Raw genomic sequence first — 15391 nt, 5'->3', positions numbered from 1 at the left:
CTGGGAAGCTTTCCTCGACTTTCAGGTCTCCAGAAGGGAGAGGGATCCACATCTTGGAACCTCCTCCTGTGAGTTGTGTTGTCCCCACTTTTCAAAAGTGATGTAAATGTACCAAAGACCTTAATGGCCATAGTCATCCAGCAAAGATCAAGTGCCTACTGTGTGCCAGGCACAAGGATGACTATACACTTACATAAAATTAATTCAGAACTGTTTCTTTCAATATTATATCACTAGTCCGAGTGGTACATTAGTTGAACTTTTTAAAGTTACTGAAAGAGTGGAGTATGGAGACTTCTGTTTTAGTTATTTAAGTTGGCAGAAAGTGAATTTTAATTTTTAACTGCTTAGAAGTAAGATTATCTTTGTTGTAAATTCACTAAAAGTTAGTCTGCCACTTCAGATAAGTTCTCTGCGTACCCACAAATTGGGCACAAATACCCACAGATTGTTTGTTACATCATAAATGTGTAATAGTATGTGGTCATTAAATATTATATATACTTAAGTAGTAAATGTTACTAAGTAATTATGTACATGAAGTAAATTATAGGAGAATTTCAAGTTTACTTTTCTCAAAACTGAGGCTTCAACTATTAATAGTTCTTAACTGTATTATAATACCATCATATTTATGAATAATGTTATAAAGATTTTTTTTCAATATTGATGGGATATAATTATTTCTAACCCTAGCGTTGCATTCCTCTTCTTATAGGAGGAAATAGCAAAAGACCTATTGTCAGGTGATGATGAGGAAACTCAGTCTTCTGCAGATGATCTGACTCCATCTGTGACTTCCCATGAAACTTCTGACTTCTTCCCTCGACCTTTACGATGTAAGATATCCAGTCATTACTGAGCAGTAGTAGCGCTGATGCGCTGGCTTGAGTACATTTTGTTACGTAATGTAGTTTTTATCAGAATATTTTAAGTGTTTTACTTAATTGAAATAGAATACTATGATAATCTGAATAAGATCATAACCTTTTTTTATTGGGAGAGATGTAAACTAATATGCTGTTTAAAAATGAAAGCATTTGTTTGGTTTTGCAAAGCTGTTTTCTTTCTCAAGACTCATCTGTTGCTAAGGCAACCAGTCTTGGTTCAGCCATGAAATTTTATAGACATTTTTTAGGTTTCTGTTAAAAAGCTCCTACTTTCCTGGTTTTGAAAACTGCCATCAGTTGCCAACAGTATTTTTGTAGTTTTAGTGATTTATGTAATGCTTTCCTTTTAATTCCTTAGTGTTATCTTTTGATATATATCAGCAATATTTAAAAGGTCTTTGGACTGAAATAATTTCTTGCATGCAGTTTTGCTTATTTCTCAGATATTTTTATGGCAGAAGAACTGTTCAGTTAACAAGTTCCAATACAATACACATATGTGTGGAAAAAACCTGTTTTTATGAACTCATTGTGCCGCTCTCTGTGTGTCTCTCTCTGGATTAATGTAATCAGTGTGGTCCAGTGCTCTAGTTTCTCCTCTTGCCTCTCCAAACTGTGTGATTGTACACCAAATAATTATAATGATAGCATGCATTTTCTTCATGTTTTCAATGTCTTGACTAGTGTAAAGATTAGACTAGTACACGAAGTTTAGTGTATTTGGGCTGATCTCATTTATTCTGCAAATTTTTATCACAAATATCAGCCACTCTTTCAGGTGCTCCAAAGAAAGGCAGCAAAACCCTTTTTAAAAATTTAATTTTCTTCTTTTAAGCAAATACTACGTGTGATGGAGATAAAGAATCAGAGGTTGAAGATGTTGAAACAGACAGTGGTAACTCACCTGAAGATCTGAGGAAGGTATGTTAAGTTACCATTGCAACTTTAGAACATTTGGCTTAAAGTAGCTTTTAAAAACATTTCTGAAATAATTTAAGGTAATTTTGCAAGGTAACTTTAGACTTGTAGTAACTAATGAATGAATTGGAACTTTTTCCCCAGTATTTATTTTTTATAATAAGTTGTTTTTACTTCTAAATTTTTCTGAAGGAAATAATGATTGGTTTACAATATCAAGCAGAGATTCCACCGTATCTTGGAGAATATGCTGGTAATGAGAAAGGTAAGAAAGGCTTTTAATGTTGATAATATTTGGTAAGTCAAGTTATCTCTCAGTATGTTATTTCAGTATCTGATTGTATACTCATCCTGTGAGTGTAAAGATAGATTTGGAGTCAGGGAAGAGTTAGCCTGATTTAGGAATAATGTATCAAACTTAGCCATGAGACTCAGAGAACCACTGCTCACCCCCTCCATCCCTCCACCTCTTGCCGTGCTTCTTAGTATGCTAGTGGAAAGTGGAAAGTGAAGTCGCTCAGTCGTGTCTGACTCTTCGTGACCCCATGGACTGGAGCCTACCAGCTTCTCTGTCCATGGGCTTTCCCAGGCAAGGGTACGGGAGTGGGTTGCCATTTCCTTCTCCAGGGGATCTTCCTGATTCAGAAATCAAACCCTGGTCTGCCGCATTGCAGGCAGACGCTTTACCCTCTGAGCCACTTAGTATGCTTAAGCACCTGTTAAAATAGTGGAGCCGCTCTTAATGTACAACTCTTTGGCCTACATCCCACTCCAGTGGGAGCTGGTTGCATTGTATCACCTGAGATATGAGAACAGTAGGGATAAAATCTTCTAGGGAAGAAATGCTTAAGAAAAATGAAGCTTGAAGAAGTTCCCTTGCCCCAGCCCTGAAAGATAGAATGTAAGGATTGAGGGCTTCCCTGATAGCTCAGTTGGTAAAGAATCTGCCTGCAATGCAGGAGACCCCTGTTCTATTCCTGTGTCGGGAAGATCTGCTGGAGAAGGGATAGGCTACCCACTCCTGTGTTCTCAGGCTTCACTTGTGGCTCAGCTGGTAGAGAATCCACCTGCAATGCAGGAGACCTGGGTTTGATCTCTGGGTTGGGAAGATCCCCTGGAGAAGGGAAAGGCTACCCACTCCAGTATTCTGGCCTAGAGAATTCCATGGACTGTATAGTCAGTCCATGGGGTCACAAAGAGTCAGACACAACTGAGCGACTTTGACTTTACTTCAAGGATTCTGCTGCTTTTGTTACACACTCCTACTTAAGTGTAATCAGTTTCCCTCACATTTTTGGTATATTGTAACTATAGCTAGTTCTGAAAATGTGGACGGATGAGGTGGTGGGAAGTAAAAATCCCGGTACACTTTCCTAGCTCAACTTGGAAACCACATAGATTTGGCCCTGAGCAGAGTTCATGCTCAGCAGCAGCCAGTCCTTAGATGAGACATAATGGAGGTGATATTTGCTCAGTTCTGCACTTTCAGAAAGGAGCGTATACCTTCTCTGTCTTATGAGGAAATAAACTCAGACTATTTTACCTTTTAAGTTTTGACCAAAGAATTAAGAAACTGGTTCCAGAAACTTAGCTCAAAAGTTCAGTCTGATTGCTTCATAGGCACACTTTTTAAATTTCCTGCTCATTGGGAGTAGTAGTGCCAGCCTTATACAGTTGTGAACGTAAAGCACTTTTTTTATGGTCTCCACTGTATAGTGAGCTCTCAGTAAATTACTTTCATTAGCTATATTTAGTAATTATTATAAACTTAAAGAATGGATTGAAGTTGAAGCAATGGGGTAAATACTTGGGCCATCTGTGTGACTTTATTGTGTGGAGTGGAAGCTTTGAGAATGGTAGCAGTGTTTGCATTAATAAACAGTTTGTTTTAGTGATGTTTGCTTATTAAGTATGAGCTTCTTTAAAAGGTGGTAACTTTGCTTCTCTTACGGTTTACCATTCTTTTCCATTTTTAATCAGTATATTAAAGGAAAAATAGATGTTTCCTAGTTATTTCATTACTGGCTGATATTTTTGTTTCTGTTGATTTGTTTTAATTTCTTTGCAATTTTTAACCTCTAGACATTTCATAGAGTCATTTAGGGAGTTAAAGAGAAAATTTCACCAAGGTTATTACTGAGTTTACACAGGTTACTTTTATCCCCTCATTAGAAGAATGTAAGATACCACTGCTGGGTTTTATATTAGACTACTTAGAAAAGTCTCTCTTAGACTACACAGAAAGCCTCTAATTTGGTAAATCCAACCACCAAAAAAACCTGCTTGCTTTAGTCAGTGGAATACTTGGTCCTTAATAAAGTTTAAAAAAAAAATTGTTTTAAACCTTTATTGATGAAAGACTCAGCTTGCTAGACAATCAGATGAGCAGTGTCTTCAAAGTTAGTTAACTTGTATAGGAAGAGGGAGAACAGTTTGTGTATATCTTGTAGTGTGTTGATACGTTTAATGTGTTAATGGGATTTTCTTATCAGTGTATGAAAATGAAGACCAGTTACTTTGGCGTCCTGGTGTGGTTTTGGAGAGCAAAGTTAAGGAGTACCTTGTTGAGACCTCATTAAGAACTGGAAATGAAAAAATTATGGATCGAATTTCTGCAGGAACACATACAAGGGATAATGAACAGGTATACATCAATTTTTGTTGAAATAGCAGCTACCTAAAGTAGTATCTTCTTGATATTCTTATATTTGATTAAAGTATTTTTAGTGTATTAACTGGCTGTCTCTTTCTGATTCTAAAACTTGGAAGATACTGGTTTAAAAAAACCCCGGGACCTAATGATAACCATTCTGTATTATTTCATGTCTTCTGGCTTTTTTCCTTTATACACACATATATTCTACTTTAGATACCATTTTGTATCCTTTTAATCCCCTAATCTCACTTTCTTTGCTATTGAGATTTCTTTAATAGTTTATTCTTGGTGACTGTACATTCCATCGTATATTTAGACATTCTCTATGATTGAACTTTTGAGATTTTACAATGAAGTCACTTCTTGGATTATTCTTGAACTTTATTAAGGAAGTGGTTAAAGTTAATGTCTATTAAGTGTGTATAAATTTGCTTTAGGGGTATCTGTTAAGTACTGTACTTGTAGATGCAGAGCAGTCTCCTGATGGTGTGTGGGATAGAGGTGGGAGTATGGCCTATAAGGGTTTTTTCTCTCTGGGATTGTTTTGCCCCCCTCATATACCTTTTCACTTGTTATTGCTAGTCTAGTTAAACCTGACTAATGGTGCCCAGAGATAGGTGGAGTCAAACTTGAATTTCCAAATAATTGTCAGCTGTCAAAAGGAAATCCTGTTGGATTTTTCTACTGATAATTTGTTAAAACTGTAAATTGATTTTGGAAGAATTAGTACCTTTAAAACATTAAACCTTCTACTTGAAGACCATGATCTGATTCTCTGTTTATTTGACTTTTTTAATCACTTGAATGTTTTTGTTTAAATATCACATGTGTCTAATTGATTCCTCATTGTCCTGAAATGTGTGTATGTATTTAGCTTTGTAAATGGGATCTCTAGTATATTTGTATTGTATATTATTGATTTAGAGAAATATATAGATTAAAATTTTTTTTCTCAAGCTGTTAAAACTAATTTAGTATAATGATTTTTCAGTTGTTTCTCTTAGGTTTTCTAGTCTTAAAGTTATTATTGAATTAGACTTTTGTTCCCTCCTCACCATTATTATATCTCTTACTCTATTATATGTCTACATCAGCCATAACTCTCAGAGACTTTTGGTAGTAATAGTGGTATGAGGCCTGCTCTTGTTGAAAGAGCTTCCCAGGTGGCCCAGTGGTAAAGAATCCTCCTGCCAAGGCGGGAGACTCGGAATTCCTGGGTTGGGAAGATTTCCTGGAGAAGAGAAAGACAACCCACTCTAGTATTGCGTGGAAAATCCTTTGGACAGAGGAGCCTGGTGGGCTATAGTCCCTGGGGTCTCAAAGAGCTGGATACAGCTGAGTGAGTGACTACAGAATACACCTCAGGTTTTTACATTAAGCTTAATACCAGCCATGGTTTGATGCCGGCTGTTTTCTTAGAATAAGATAATATCCAGCTACTTACAACTGTTACACTTTTTGTCTTTTTAAAAATAAAAATGGGTACTGATTTATCTGAAGCTTTTTTAGCAACTGTTGAAATTTTTTTTAATGGTTGATCATTAATGTGTTGATTATTAACCTATTAATGTGTTAATAGGTTTACTCATATCCTTGCCTTTCTTGAAACTTACTTGGCAAGGTAGATTATTAGTTAACTTTCAGTTGGGTTCTGTCTGTTGCTATTTAGTATATTCATAATTCCAGACAGATTTAATGGGAAGAAATTCTGATTTTTAAGAAATGGTATCTTCCATAGTAAATGGAAATAACTAAGACCATAATAAACTCCAGTCATTAAAATATCTCTCCTTCTACTCCAGGCCTGCTGCTGTTGTCTTTTATTAAAACTCTAAAAGTCAGGGAGTAGGTGGTAACAAGAGACAAGACCATGATTCTTACTTTTCCCAACTGGAAATAAACATCTAAAATAGAATTCTCCCAGCTCAGAAGATCTAGCAATTAAAAAAGAAAAAGCGAGGAATGATACTGGTAGATGACTTCTGAGCAGTAGCGTGAGAATGAACAAACTTTTGGGACACCAGAGTCAGTGTCCAGGATAAATTAAATGTGTGGGCAAACATGTGCTTCAGAAGTCCTGCAATGAGCCTTTCATCTGGTATTTGTCAGGATTCTTATAATGCACATGTTTTTGTGTGTGTGTGTGTGTGTTTTTAATGCTGCCAAGTATGAACTTTTGGTTAATTTTATTGAATAGTTTTTCCCCTTGCCCCTAGGCATTATATGAACTTCTCAAGTGTAACCATAATATAAAGGAAGCAATTGAAAGATACTGCTGCAGTGGAAAGGCATCTCAAGGTAAGAAGCACTTGGGATTAAAAGAGGGAAAGGACAGGGGGTGGTCTTGGGGTTCAGAATAAGCAAAGTATCATAAAGGATGGAGCAGTCCTATCACACTTTTGTGTAAGATCTGTGTTCATCTTCATAGCAAATAATTTTTTCCTTTTCTTGCCTTCTATTTTTAGACATACCAGAGATTGTTCAAATACAAATTAGTTACCCCCCTGTCACCTCCAGAACAAAGCAGACCCCAGAGATGACAGTATATCTGAAGTAATTAATAAGAATGATTTTTATGATTTCATTGGGGGAAAAAAGTTGGTTTTTCTTTTTCTCAAACCAGACAGGAAATGAGAAGGAGATTAAAAAAAAAGAAACGTGTAATACATTCCAAGCATGTATAATAAACATGCAAGAAGTATATTTTTAGTAATCATGTAAAACATTTTTATAGTGCTTAGGTTTTGATTTGTGTGTGTCAAGGAAAACGGTTAACTTTAATTTCAGTATTTTTGTCATATAAATGGATTGCATGCACCATAGCTTTCATTAAGTACATGTAGAGTGAAATAATGCTTAATAATATATATAAATAAACTTGGAAAAATATAAAAGCTGAAAACAATGCATCGAAACTTGCAGGTGAAATAGTCTCTTGAAAGGTTTCCTTGTAATAGCTGCTTTTTTGAAAAAATTATTTTAAGCTCTCAAAACTCTGGAAAGCTAAGTGCATTTAATTTTTCTTTAGTTCAAGATTTCTAAGATTTTCTTTTTTAGTCAAACTGTTTTTCACCTTTGTGTGGACTACTGTGAATGGCTTTGGGGACCAGTTCTCCGTTGTGAGTGAGGTACTTCAGGTCTCCTCTGCTTCAAGTAGATTTAATTCATCAATATTAATATCTGCTGGGAAGTTGAATGGGACTTAGTCTTTTGAGAGCAAAAGCTGTGTTTTATTCCCTTCATATTTCTGCAGTATAGCACTCTGCAAACTGACTTTAAATAAATGTGTGTTGATTATTTATGGTCTCTAATTAAAGAGACCATAAATGATTTTGATGTAAGACCAAAGTAAGGCTTTTTTTTTCCATAGAGGAAATAACATTTTATTTTTTTCTAATTAAAAATGCTCATTGTTTTAAAAAAAGAAATCAGAAAAACAATGAACATAAATTACAGAAAAAATAATAAATTCTTGTCAGAGAAAAAAACCTAATGTTTATATTTTGGTATTCTAAATTTTTTTAGTTAGGATTACTGAAAGCATACTTTCAGTAAGGACTTGTGTGTGTGTGTGTGTAGAAGTTTATAGTCTTTTATTAGGAAACCATACTGTAAGTAAATCAGTGATTTGTATATGAGTTTTGAGGCCAATTTATTTTGTTTTAAAATTTCTTTAGAAGGAATGACTGCATGGACAGAAGAAGAATGCCGGAGCTTTGAACATGCACTCATGCTTTTTGGAAAAGATTTTCATCTTATACAGAAGAATAAGGTAAGTTAGGCAGATTAGACAGAAACAAACAGAAAAATTGCTTAGTGATTACAACGAATATAAGCAACTAATTTATAAGTCACTTAGGTGGGGGAAAAAAGCCATAACTTGTTAATGCTCCCATGCTATTAACATATTGGTTACTTTCTGAACAGTCTTTCTGTAAACTCAGTGTCATGTCATCTAGGCGCTCAGTTGTGTCCGACTCTTTGTGACCCCATGGTCGGCCAGGCTCCTCTGTCTGTGGGATTCTCCAAGCAAGAATGCTGGAGGGAGTTGCCAGTTCCCTCTCCAGGAGACCTTCTCGACACAGGAACTGAACCCATGTCTCCCACGTTGCAGGCAGATTCTTTACCATCCGAGCCACAAACCCAATAGTGCTCCGAAATACAAAATCTAGTTTAAAAAGCAGTAGGCCTAGAATATTGACTAGCAATAAGCATTGAATATCCAGTTAAATATTTCAGAATTCTAGTTTCTGTAGGACAAAAAGAAAGAATAAACAAATCATATTTTAATGAGATATAATTATCTTAAGCTTTTTAGAATATATACACAGTTTTTTAAAAATTGACTTTATTTTTTAGAGCAGTTTTAAGTTCATAGCCAAATAGAGAAAGTAGACAGAGGCCCCATGTATTTCCTGCTCCCGCACACACATGGTTTCCTCCTCCATCAGCATCCCACACCAGAGTGGTGTATTTGTTACAGTTGATAAATCTACACTGCCATATTTTTATCCCCCAAAGTTTATAGTTTACATTAGGGTTCACTCTTTGTGTTATATATTCTATGGATTTTTAAAAATATATGATGATACATATCCACCTGTAGTATCTGTAGTATCCTACAGAATAGCTTCAGTGATCTAAAAATTGTGTCATATAATTAGAATCATACAGTATGTAGCCTTTGCAGATTGGCTTCTTGACTTAAGTAATATGCATTTAAGTTCCTCCATGTTTTTTTTTTTGTGGCTCATTTCTTTTTATAACTGAATAATATCCCATTGTATGGATGTACCAGTTTGTTTATCTATTTGCTATTTGAAGGACATCTTGATTGCTTTCAAGTTTTGGAGACTTATGGTTAATGTGTTTATTGAAAGGTATACTTTATTTCTTGGTTTAAAATGCTTGTTCCTATATTATGATCTTATAACAAAGCCACTAATCACAATAGAGGTTCTGAAACTTCCTTATTGGGTGATTAAGCAGGGGAGAAAGTGTTTATATGGGTAAAGATATGGAATTTTTTTCTGTATGTCTAAACTCATACCTTTAGCTGTATATAGTTACAGAAACCCTAGTCTGGATGTGGAGCCAAGTTGAATGAGGCTCAAATTTTGTTATCATTGTTGATTTTCTACCAGACTTTGTTGCAGCTAAGAACCAAATGCATGGTAGAGGAAAAATCTTGCCTTTAGCTGGCAATCATCTTAAATTCCAGATGTGGTTGAGTACTGATCCCTTTGCAAACGGAGTCTCTTTTGGGTCATGGAGCCCTTTGATGATCTGATGAAGCTGCACCCTTCTCACTAGAAAAGTGTACTTGAATGACGTTTTGGGAATTACTACATCCCATTGAGGCTCATTCATGGATCACTCAGGGTTAACAAGTACCTTGGTACAGTCAGAATTATGGTGAAAGTTCAGTGAAGAAAAGTAAAGTGTGCCAGTGTTTTAAGATTTTCAGTAAAGATGTAAGATAATTTCTGGGTGCACATTTATTACTATTATTGTTACATTCTGATTTAAATAAAAAGCCTTGGGCTTTGGAAGGTAGCCTCATTATTAAATAGTATGAAAATAAAGACAGTTTACTAGTAACATGTTCGGAATTTCATAATTAGGAAGATAGAAAATAAGACTGAAGGGTGTAAAAAAAAGTTATTAAAAATGTGTAAAAAATGTGTAGAATTTTTTGGTTTTTAAAAAAAATTCAACTTTTTTTAATTAGGTGAGAACTAGAACAGTTGCTGAATGTGTAGCATTCTACTATATGTGGAAGAAATCTGAGCGTTATGATTACTTTGCTCAACAGACAAAATTTGGAAAGAAACGATATAACCATCACCCTGGAGTTACGTAAGTACCGTGGGCTTGACTTCAGGGATTTTTGTTTTTAACTGTGATATGCAGTCACAACATTATTTGGGTGTGTTTTTTAGGGACTATATGGATCGTTTGGTGGATGAAACAGAAGCTCTGGGTGGGACAGTAAATTCTTCAGCCTTAACTTCTAACCGACCTGAGCCTGTACCTGATCAACAGCTAAACATTCTCAACTCTTTCACTGCCAGTGATTTGACAGGTAAGAACATGAGCATCTTTTTGCATTTTTTAGTATAATGTGGGACAGAATTATATCCTCTTTGTCGCATGATGTAGGACCACTTACTGAAACCATTTCTCATTTCTTTTTAGCTTTGACCAACAGTGTAGCGACCGTCTGCAATCCAACGGATGTGAATTGTTTGGATGATAGCTTTCCTCCACTGGGCAACACGCCCCGTGGACAAGTCAATCATGTGCCTGTTGTAACGGAGGAGTTACTCACCCTGCCCAGCAATGGGGAAAGTGATTGTTTTAATTTATTTGAGACTGGATTTTATCACTCAGAGCTGAACCCCATGAACATGTGCAGTGAAGAGTCAGAAAGACCAGCAAAGAGATTGAAAATGGGCATTGCTGTTCCTGAATCCTTTATGAATGAGGTTTCTGTAAATAATTTGGGTGTGGACTTTGAAAATCACACACATCATATCACCAGTGCCAAAATGGCTGTGTCTGTGGCTGACTTTGGCAGTCTGTCTGCCAACGAGACCAATGGTTTCATCAGTGCCCACGCTCTGCATCAGCATGCCGCCCTGCACTCTGAATGAAGCGAGTGAAGGGCCCAGAAACCATGGGTGTGCAGTACCAGTACCAGGAAAGTATCAGGTTTGCTTAGTCTTTCACTGGAAGTTTGAACTTTTTTCACTATGACATCAGTGATGTCAGTATGTATAGAACTATATCTTGATTTATCAAGAGTATTTTCATTTTCAATCCATAAATGTGGAAATGAACTATGATCAGCAGAGTTGGGAACTAAGATTGAACTCTGTGGTGCAGCTTTAAGCTCTGCTTATCTCTTCCTCATCCCTAATACCTCTTCCCCACTCCCTTCTTTTTCTATTCTTTTCTGTTCCCCACTGCCCTCACTCCCAGTTTTAAAACCTGTAGACAGAGGCCACCAGCTCAAAACCAGCACAGATGTTCTGAACTGAATGGAGTGGCTTCTCTTCGTGTAGATTCCTTTTGCCGTAATGGATGCAGTGGAATAACAATGTTTACAGGTACCGATCCTGATCCCTGCTTAATGTAGCATTTTTTGGTTTTATTTTCTTAATTAAATAAAAGCAGGGGTAGGTTTCTTTAAACTGCACAAACATGCAAGGATTTTTTTAAAATGGAAACTTCTCTCATGTTATTCAACTAGAGCACTTCAGTTTACAAAACAGCAAGTCCATCTTTATAGAAGCCAGCACGAGGAACTGCGTGCAAATTATGAAGACGCTTGCTTGGATCCTGTTTCAAAATTCTAGACCAGGGCTACCTTACACAGAATTGGTCATTTTACTGCCGGAAAACTTCTGTGTAATTTCATTTAATGGCTAAAAAATTGGCATTTGAAGATATGGTATTTAGACGGGATTTTGTCCACCATTATCAAGATTGTAGTCATAAAAGTCACACCGGTCATTGATGACTTGGTCTTTCCTGAGGCAGTTGACTTGCAGGGCCCAGTCTGCGAAGCCGAGGATGTTGCCACTTAGACTGGTTTACATTTTGGGACACCTTTTCAGTTGTTTTGTAGTGCTGCAGTTCAAATGTTAATCTTTAGGTGGGATTTCTAGATCCTACACATAATGCAGTAGAACCTTGAAGTATATTTAAACTTTTCTGTTTAACTTGGACCAGTTGGGGAAAAAAATGTGAGTTTCTATCTGAAATACAATGGTACGTTACCACTTTTAAGTTCTAAAAAGTGATGGACGTTCAGATGCGTCTCAAAACTCACTTTTATTTTTATTCTAAACATTGTGAATGAGAAACCATTGTCATAAACTCTGGCCATTTTTGCTCTGTAGACATGCATCTTTAAGTTATAAGGTGAATTCACGCAATATGTAATGCAGTGTTAGGATGTGATAAGCTTTGCTTTTATAGTTCAGTTATAGAATTTTCCTTTTTTTTTGCACCGTCTTAATTAAATTTTTCAATTTCTTCTAGTTGTCTTGCTTTGCCAAAACGTAAATATTTGGCTATATTGCTGATATTTTTAAGTATAAGTCGCTTCAAGGTTGTGCTGATGACTAGATAGAATGTAGTGACCTTAGTGATGGAAAGGGAGGGTATTTATTATACAAACTGTGAACTGCAATGACATCCTTAGTTTTGGATGATGTGTATTCTTATTTTTCTTTGCAGCATTTTAATGAAGATTGCTTTGAAGTGTTTACGCATTAGCACATTTACTAAAAAAGTTAGTTTAGCACAGTGGACGAAAGTAGTTAAATTAATAACTTAAAGTCAGTCTCTAATTTATACATCTAAAGTCAGCATTCCTGTATGCGCACAGTAAATAATGGGTAGCCTGGGCTTTTTGTTGCTTTCAGATATTTTTATCCAAGTTGTCAGCTTCATATTGCTGTGGTGTTGTGCTAAACTTTGAACCTAATTTCTTTTGTTAAAAATGAATACATCTATAATTTAGTAAGATACTGGCCATAATCTTCCATTGTTATAACTTTAATTTTTACTCTGGGTTTACAGTGGCTGGTCTGTATAAAATAATTTACACAAAGATGACTGAATGCTAATACCAGTTGCACTTAAATGAACATGCCCATTCTCAGTAGCTGATGCAGTAATATATTCAGTTTATCTATGCATTGCTGGGATCTTGATATAAGATGGAAACAGTGTTTCTTATCTAAAGTTTTGATTATCAGCAAGTTGAATGGACACTTTAGTTATTTAAATAAAGATTTTTGACCAAAATCCAGAAATGATATGAGAGAAAAATAAATTCCAGCTAGTTTAATAGATTTTTAAACATCAATCTGATTTTAGCCTCTTAGAGAGTGCTAACTAGCTGGTAACGTTTACTTTTAATTCCTTGTTAAAATGAGGCAATAATTTGCAAGATTTTTGTATATATCTGTAAATTCTTCATATCTTTTTAGATCTAATTCAATATTTTCTGACTGCTTCCTCCATGTATAATACCATTTTTGTGCATGCTTGATGTGACATTCATAATTGTACCACTATGACTTTATTCATGTAAAATAACTATTTATTGAATTTCCTTTTAAATCTGGATTTACTGGGTTTTTTTTCCTCTCCATTTAAGCATCTTAACAGAGAATTTGTTACTGTTTCTTAGAAGAATTGCGTTTGAGAGTGTGAAAATAACTGATTTGCAGTCTTATGAAGAAACAATAATGCCTTTATTATCAAGAGTTAAGCACAATTCTTATAACAAACTGTGATAAATTCTTTTTTTTTCTTTGCCATATTATTTTCATATGAACAAACCAAAAATCCACGGTGAGCAGTTGCAGTGTTGGCTGATGTGTCTTTTTATGTACAGGGGGTTTGAAGAGGACAGCGGATTCATTTAGAAGTGAAACTGGTGCTGTGATTATAGCAATACTTTACTTTTGTTAGTTGTACTCCACTTTTTCATGCTAGCTTTTTCAGTGTTTAGTTTTCCTCTTGTTATGGTCAACTGCTGAATTTACTTGAAGGATGTAGAATACTGTTTAAACAATACTAAAGTCTGTACAATTAGGTCAAAGAACTGTGCAATTGTTTCCTTTTTAATTTGTACAATTGAGGGTCATAATATTTGAGAACATCAGATTCTAATAGAGCATAGTGAAACTATTTAATTTAACCAAAGTCTCTAGTAAATATTTCAACTTTGAATGTAAACTAATGAATAAACCTGACCACCAAGGAGATTGTTTGCCCGGAGTTTCAAAGCACATTGTCTACAAATGGAAATTGAAATAATTTATAAAAATATTGACATTACTATGTTTTTTAAAAAGTTCTTAATTTTTTCACTAAAAGGAGGAAACTGTTAGTTTTATTGTTAAATATGGTAGAAATTAAAACTCCTCTTAGATGACGAGTGATTCCAGTTGTCCTGGTTTGAAATAAGTACGCCGTGAGTATGAGATTGATTAGTGACAATCAGAACAAGTTTTAGTATCAGATGTTCAAGAGGAAGTTGCTATTGTTGCATTGATTTTAATATTTGTACATAAACACTGATTTTTTTGAGCATTATTTTGTATTTGTTGTACTTTAATACCTGGTGTACAGTTCCAGAAATAAAAAGCTGGAAATCTTTTTTTTTCTTGGTTCGTGTGAGTATTTCCACAAATAGATTTTTATCTAATGACTCTTAAGCTGTAACACGTGGGCAGATATTTAAGCACTGTTAAGTTGGTTTTAGATGTAGTAAATGATATTTGATAGGTAAATACAATTGATAGGTAAAATACTTTAAATCCTCTACAATAAATGTTCATCTATCAATACAATAAAACTCTAGCTATCCCAAAGTGAGGATTATATGTACTTTTAGTTTCATTCAGGAAATACTATTGAATGTCTGTTACGTTTCAAACATTGTTTTCAGTAACTGTTGTCATTTAGGGAGACCTGAAATCTGAAATTTGATTAGATGTTACTATTTCATAGTATATTTATAGTAAACTAGTCCTCCTTATTATAATGTTCATAGTTTGGTTCAGTTCAGTCGCTCAGTCGTGTCTGACTCTTTGCAGCCCCATAGACTGTAGCACGCCAGGCCTCCCTGTCCATCACCAACTCCCGGAGTCCACTCAAACTCATGTCCATTGAGTTGGTGATGCCATCCAATCATCTCATTCTCTGTCATCCCCTTCTCCTCCCTGTCTTCAGTCTTTCCTAGAATCAGGGTCTTTTCAAATGAGTCAGCTCTTGACATCAGGTGGCCAAAGTATTGGGAGTTTCAGCTTCAACATCAGTCTTTCCAATGAATATTCAGGACTGAATTTCTTTAGGATGGACTGGTTGGATCTCCTTGCAGTCCAAGGCACTCTCGAGTCTT

At 35.4% G+C, this 15391-nt stretch overlaps 1 protein-coding gene across 2 annotated transcripts in view; it reads left to right on the top strand.

Moving 5' to 3' along the window:
- MIER3 (MIER family member 3) overlaps positions 1 to 14647 on the top strand; it is a 28897-nt gene extending 14250 nt beyond the window's left edge. The window contains exons 5-13 of one of the 2 annotated variants that reach the window (XM_065905516.1): positions 719 to 839; positions 1726 to 1811; positions 2001 to 2073; positions 4301 to 4452; positions 6681 to 6762; positions 8145 to 8236; positions 10196 to 10323; positions 10407 to 10549; positions 10663 to 14647. In XM_065905516.1, the coding sequence (XP_065761588.1) occupies positions 719 to 839; positions 1726 to 1811; positions 2001 to 2073; positions 4301 to 4452; positions 6681 to 6762; positions 8145 to 8236; positions 10196 to 10323; positions 10407 to 10549; positions 10663 to 11120 (1335 nt within the window). In that variant the 3' untranslated portion in view covers positions 11121 to 14647. Of the gene's footprint in view, positions 1 to 718; positions 840 to 1725; positions 1812 to 2000; positions 2074 to 4300; positions 4453 to 6680; positions 6763 to 8141; positions 8237 to 10195; positions 10324 to 10406; positions 10550 to 10662 lie in introns of both variants that reach the window. The other variant, XM_065905515.1, reaches the window with a different exon arrangement.
- The last annotated feature ends 744 nt before the right edge of the window (positions 14648 to 15391 follow it).

Source organism: Muntiacus reevesi, chromosome 14 (assembly GCF_963930625.1).
Source record: "Muntiacus reevesi chromosome 14, mMunRee1.1, whole genome shotgun sequence".
In the NCBI taxonomy this organism is placed as follows: Eukaryota; Metazoa; Chordata; class Mammalia; order Artiodactyla; family Cervidae; genus Muntiacus; species Muntiacus reevesi.
This window is presented reverse-complemented; position numbering and strand designations above follow the sequence as displayed.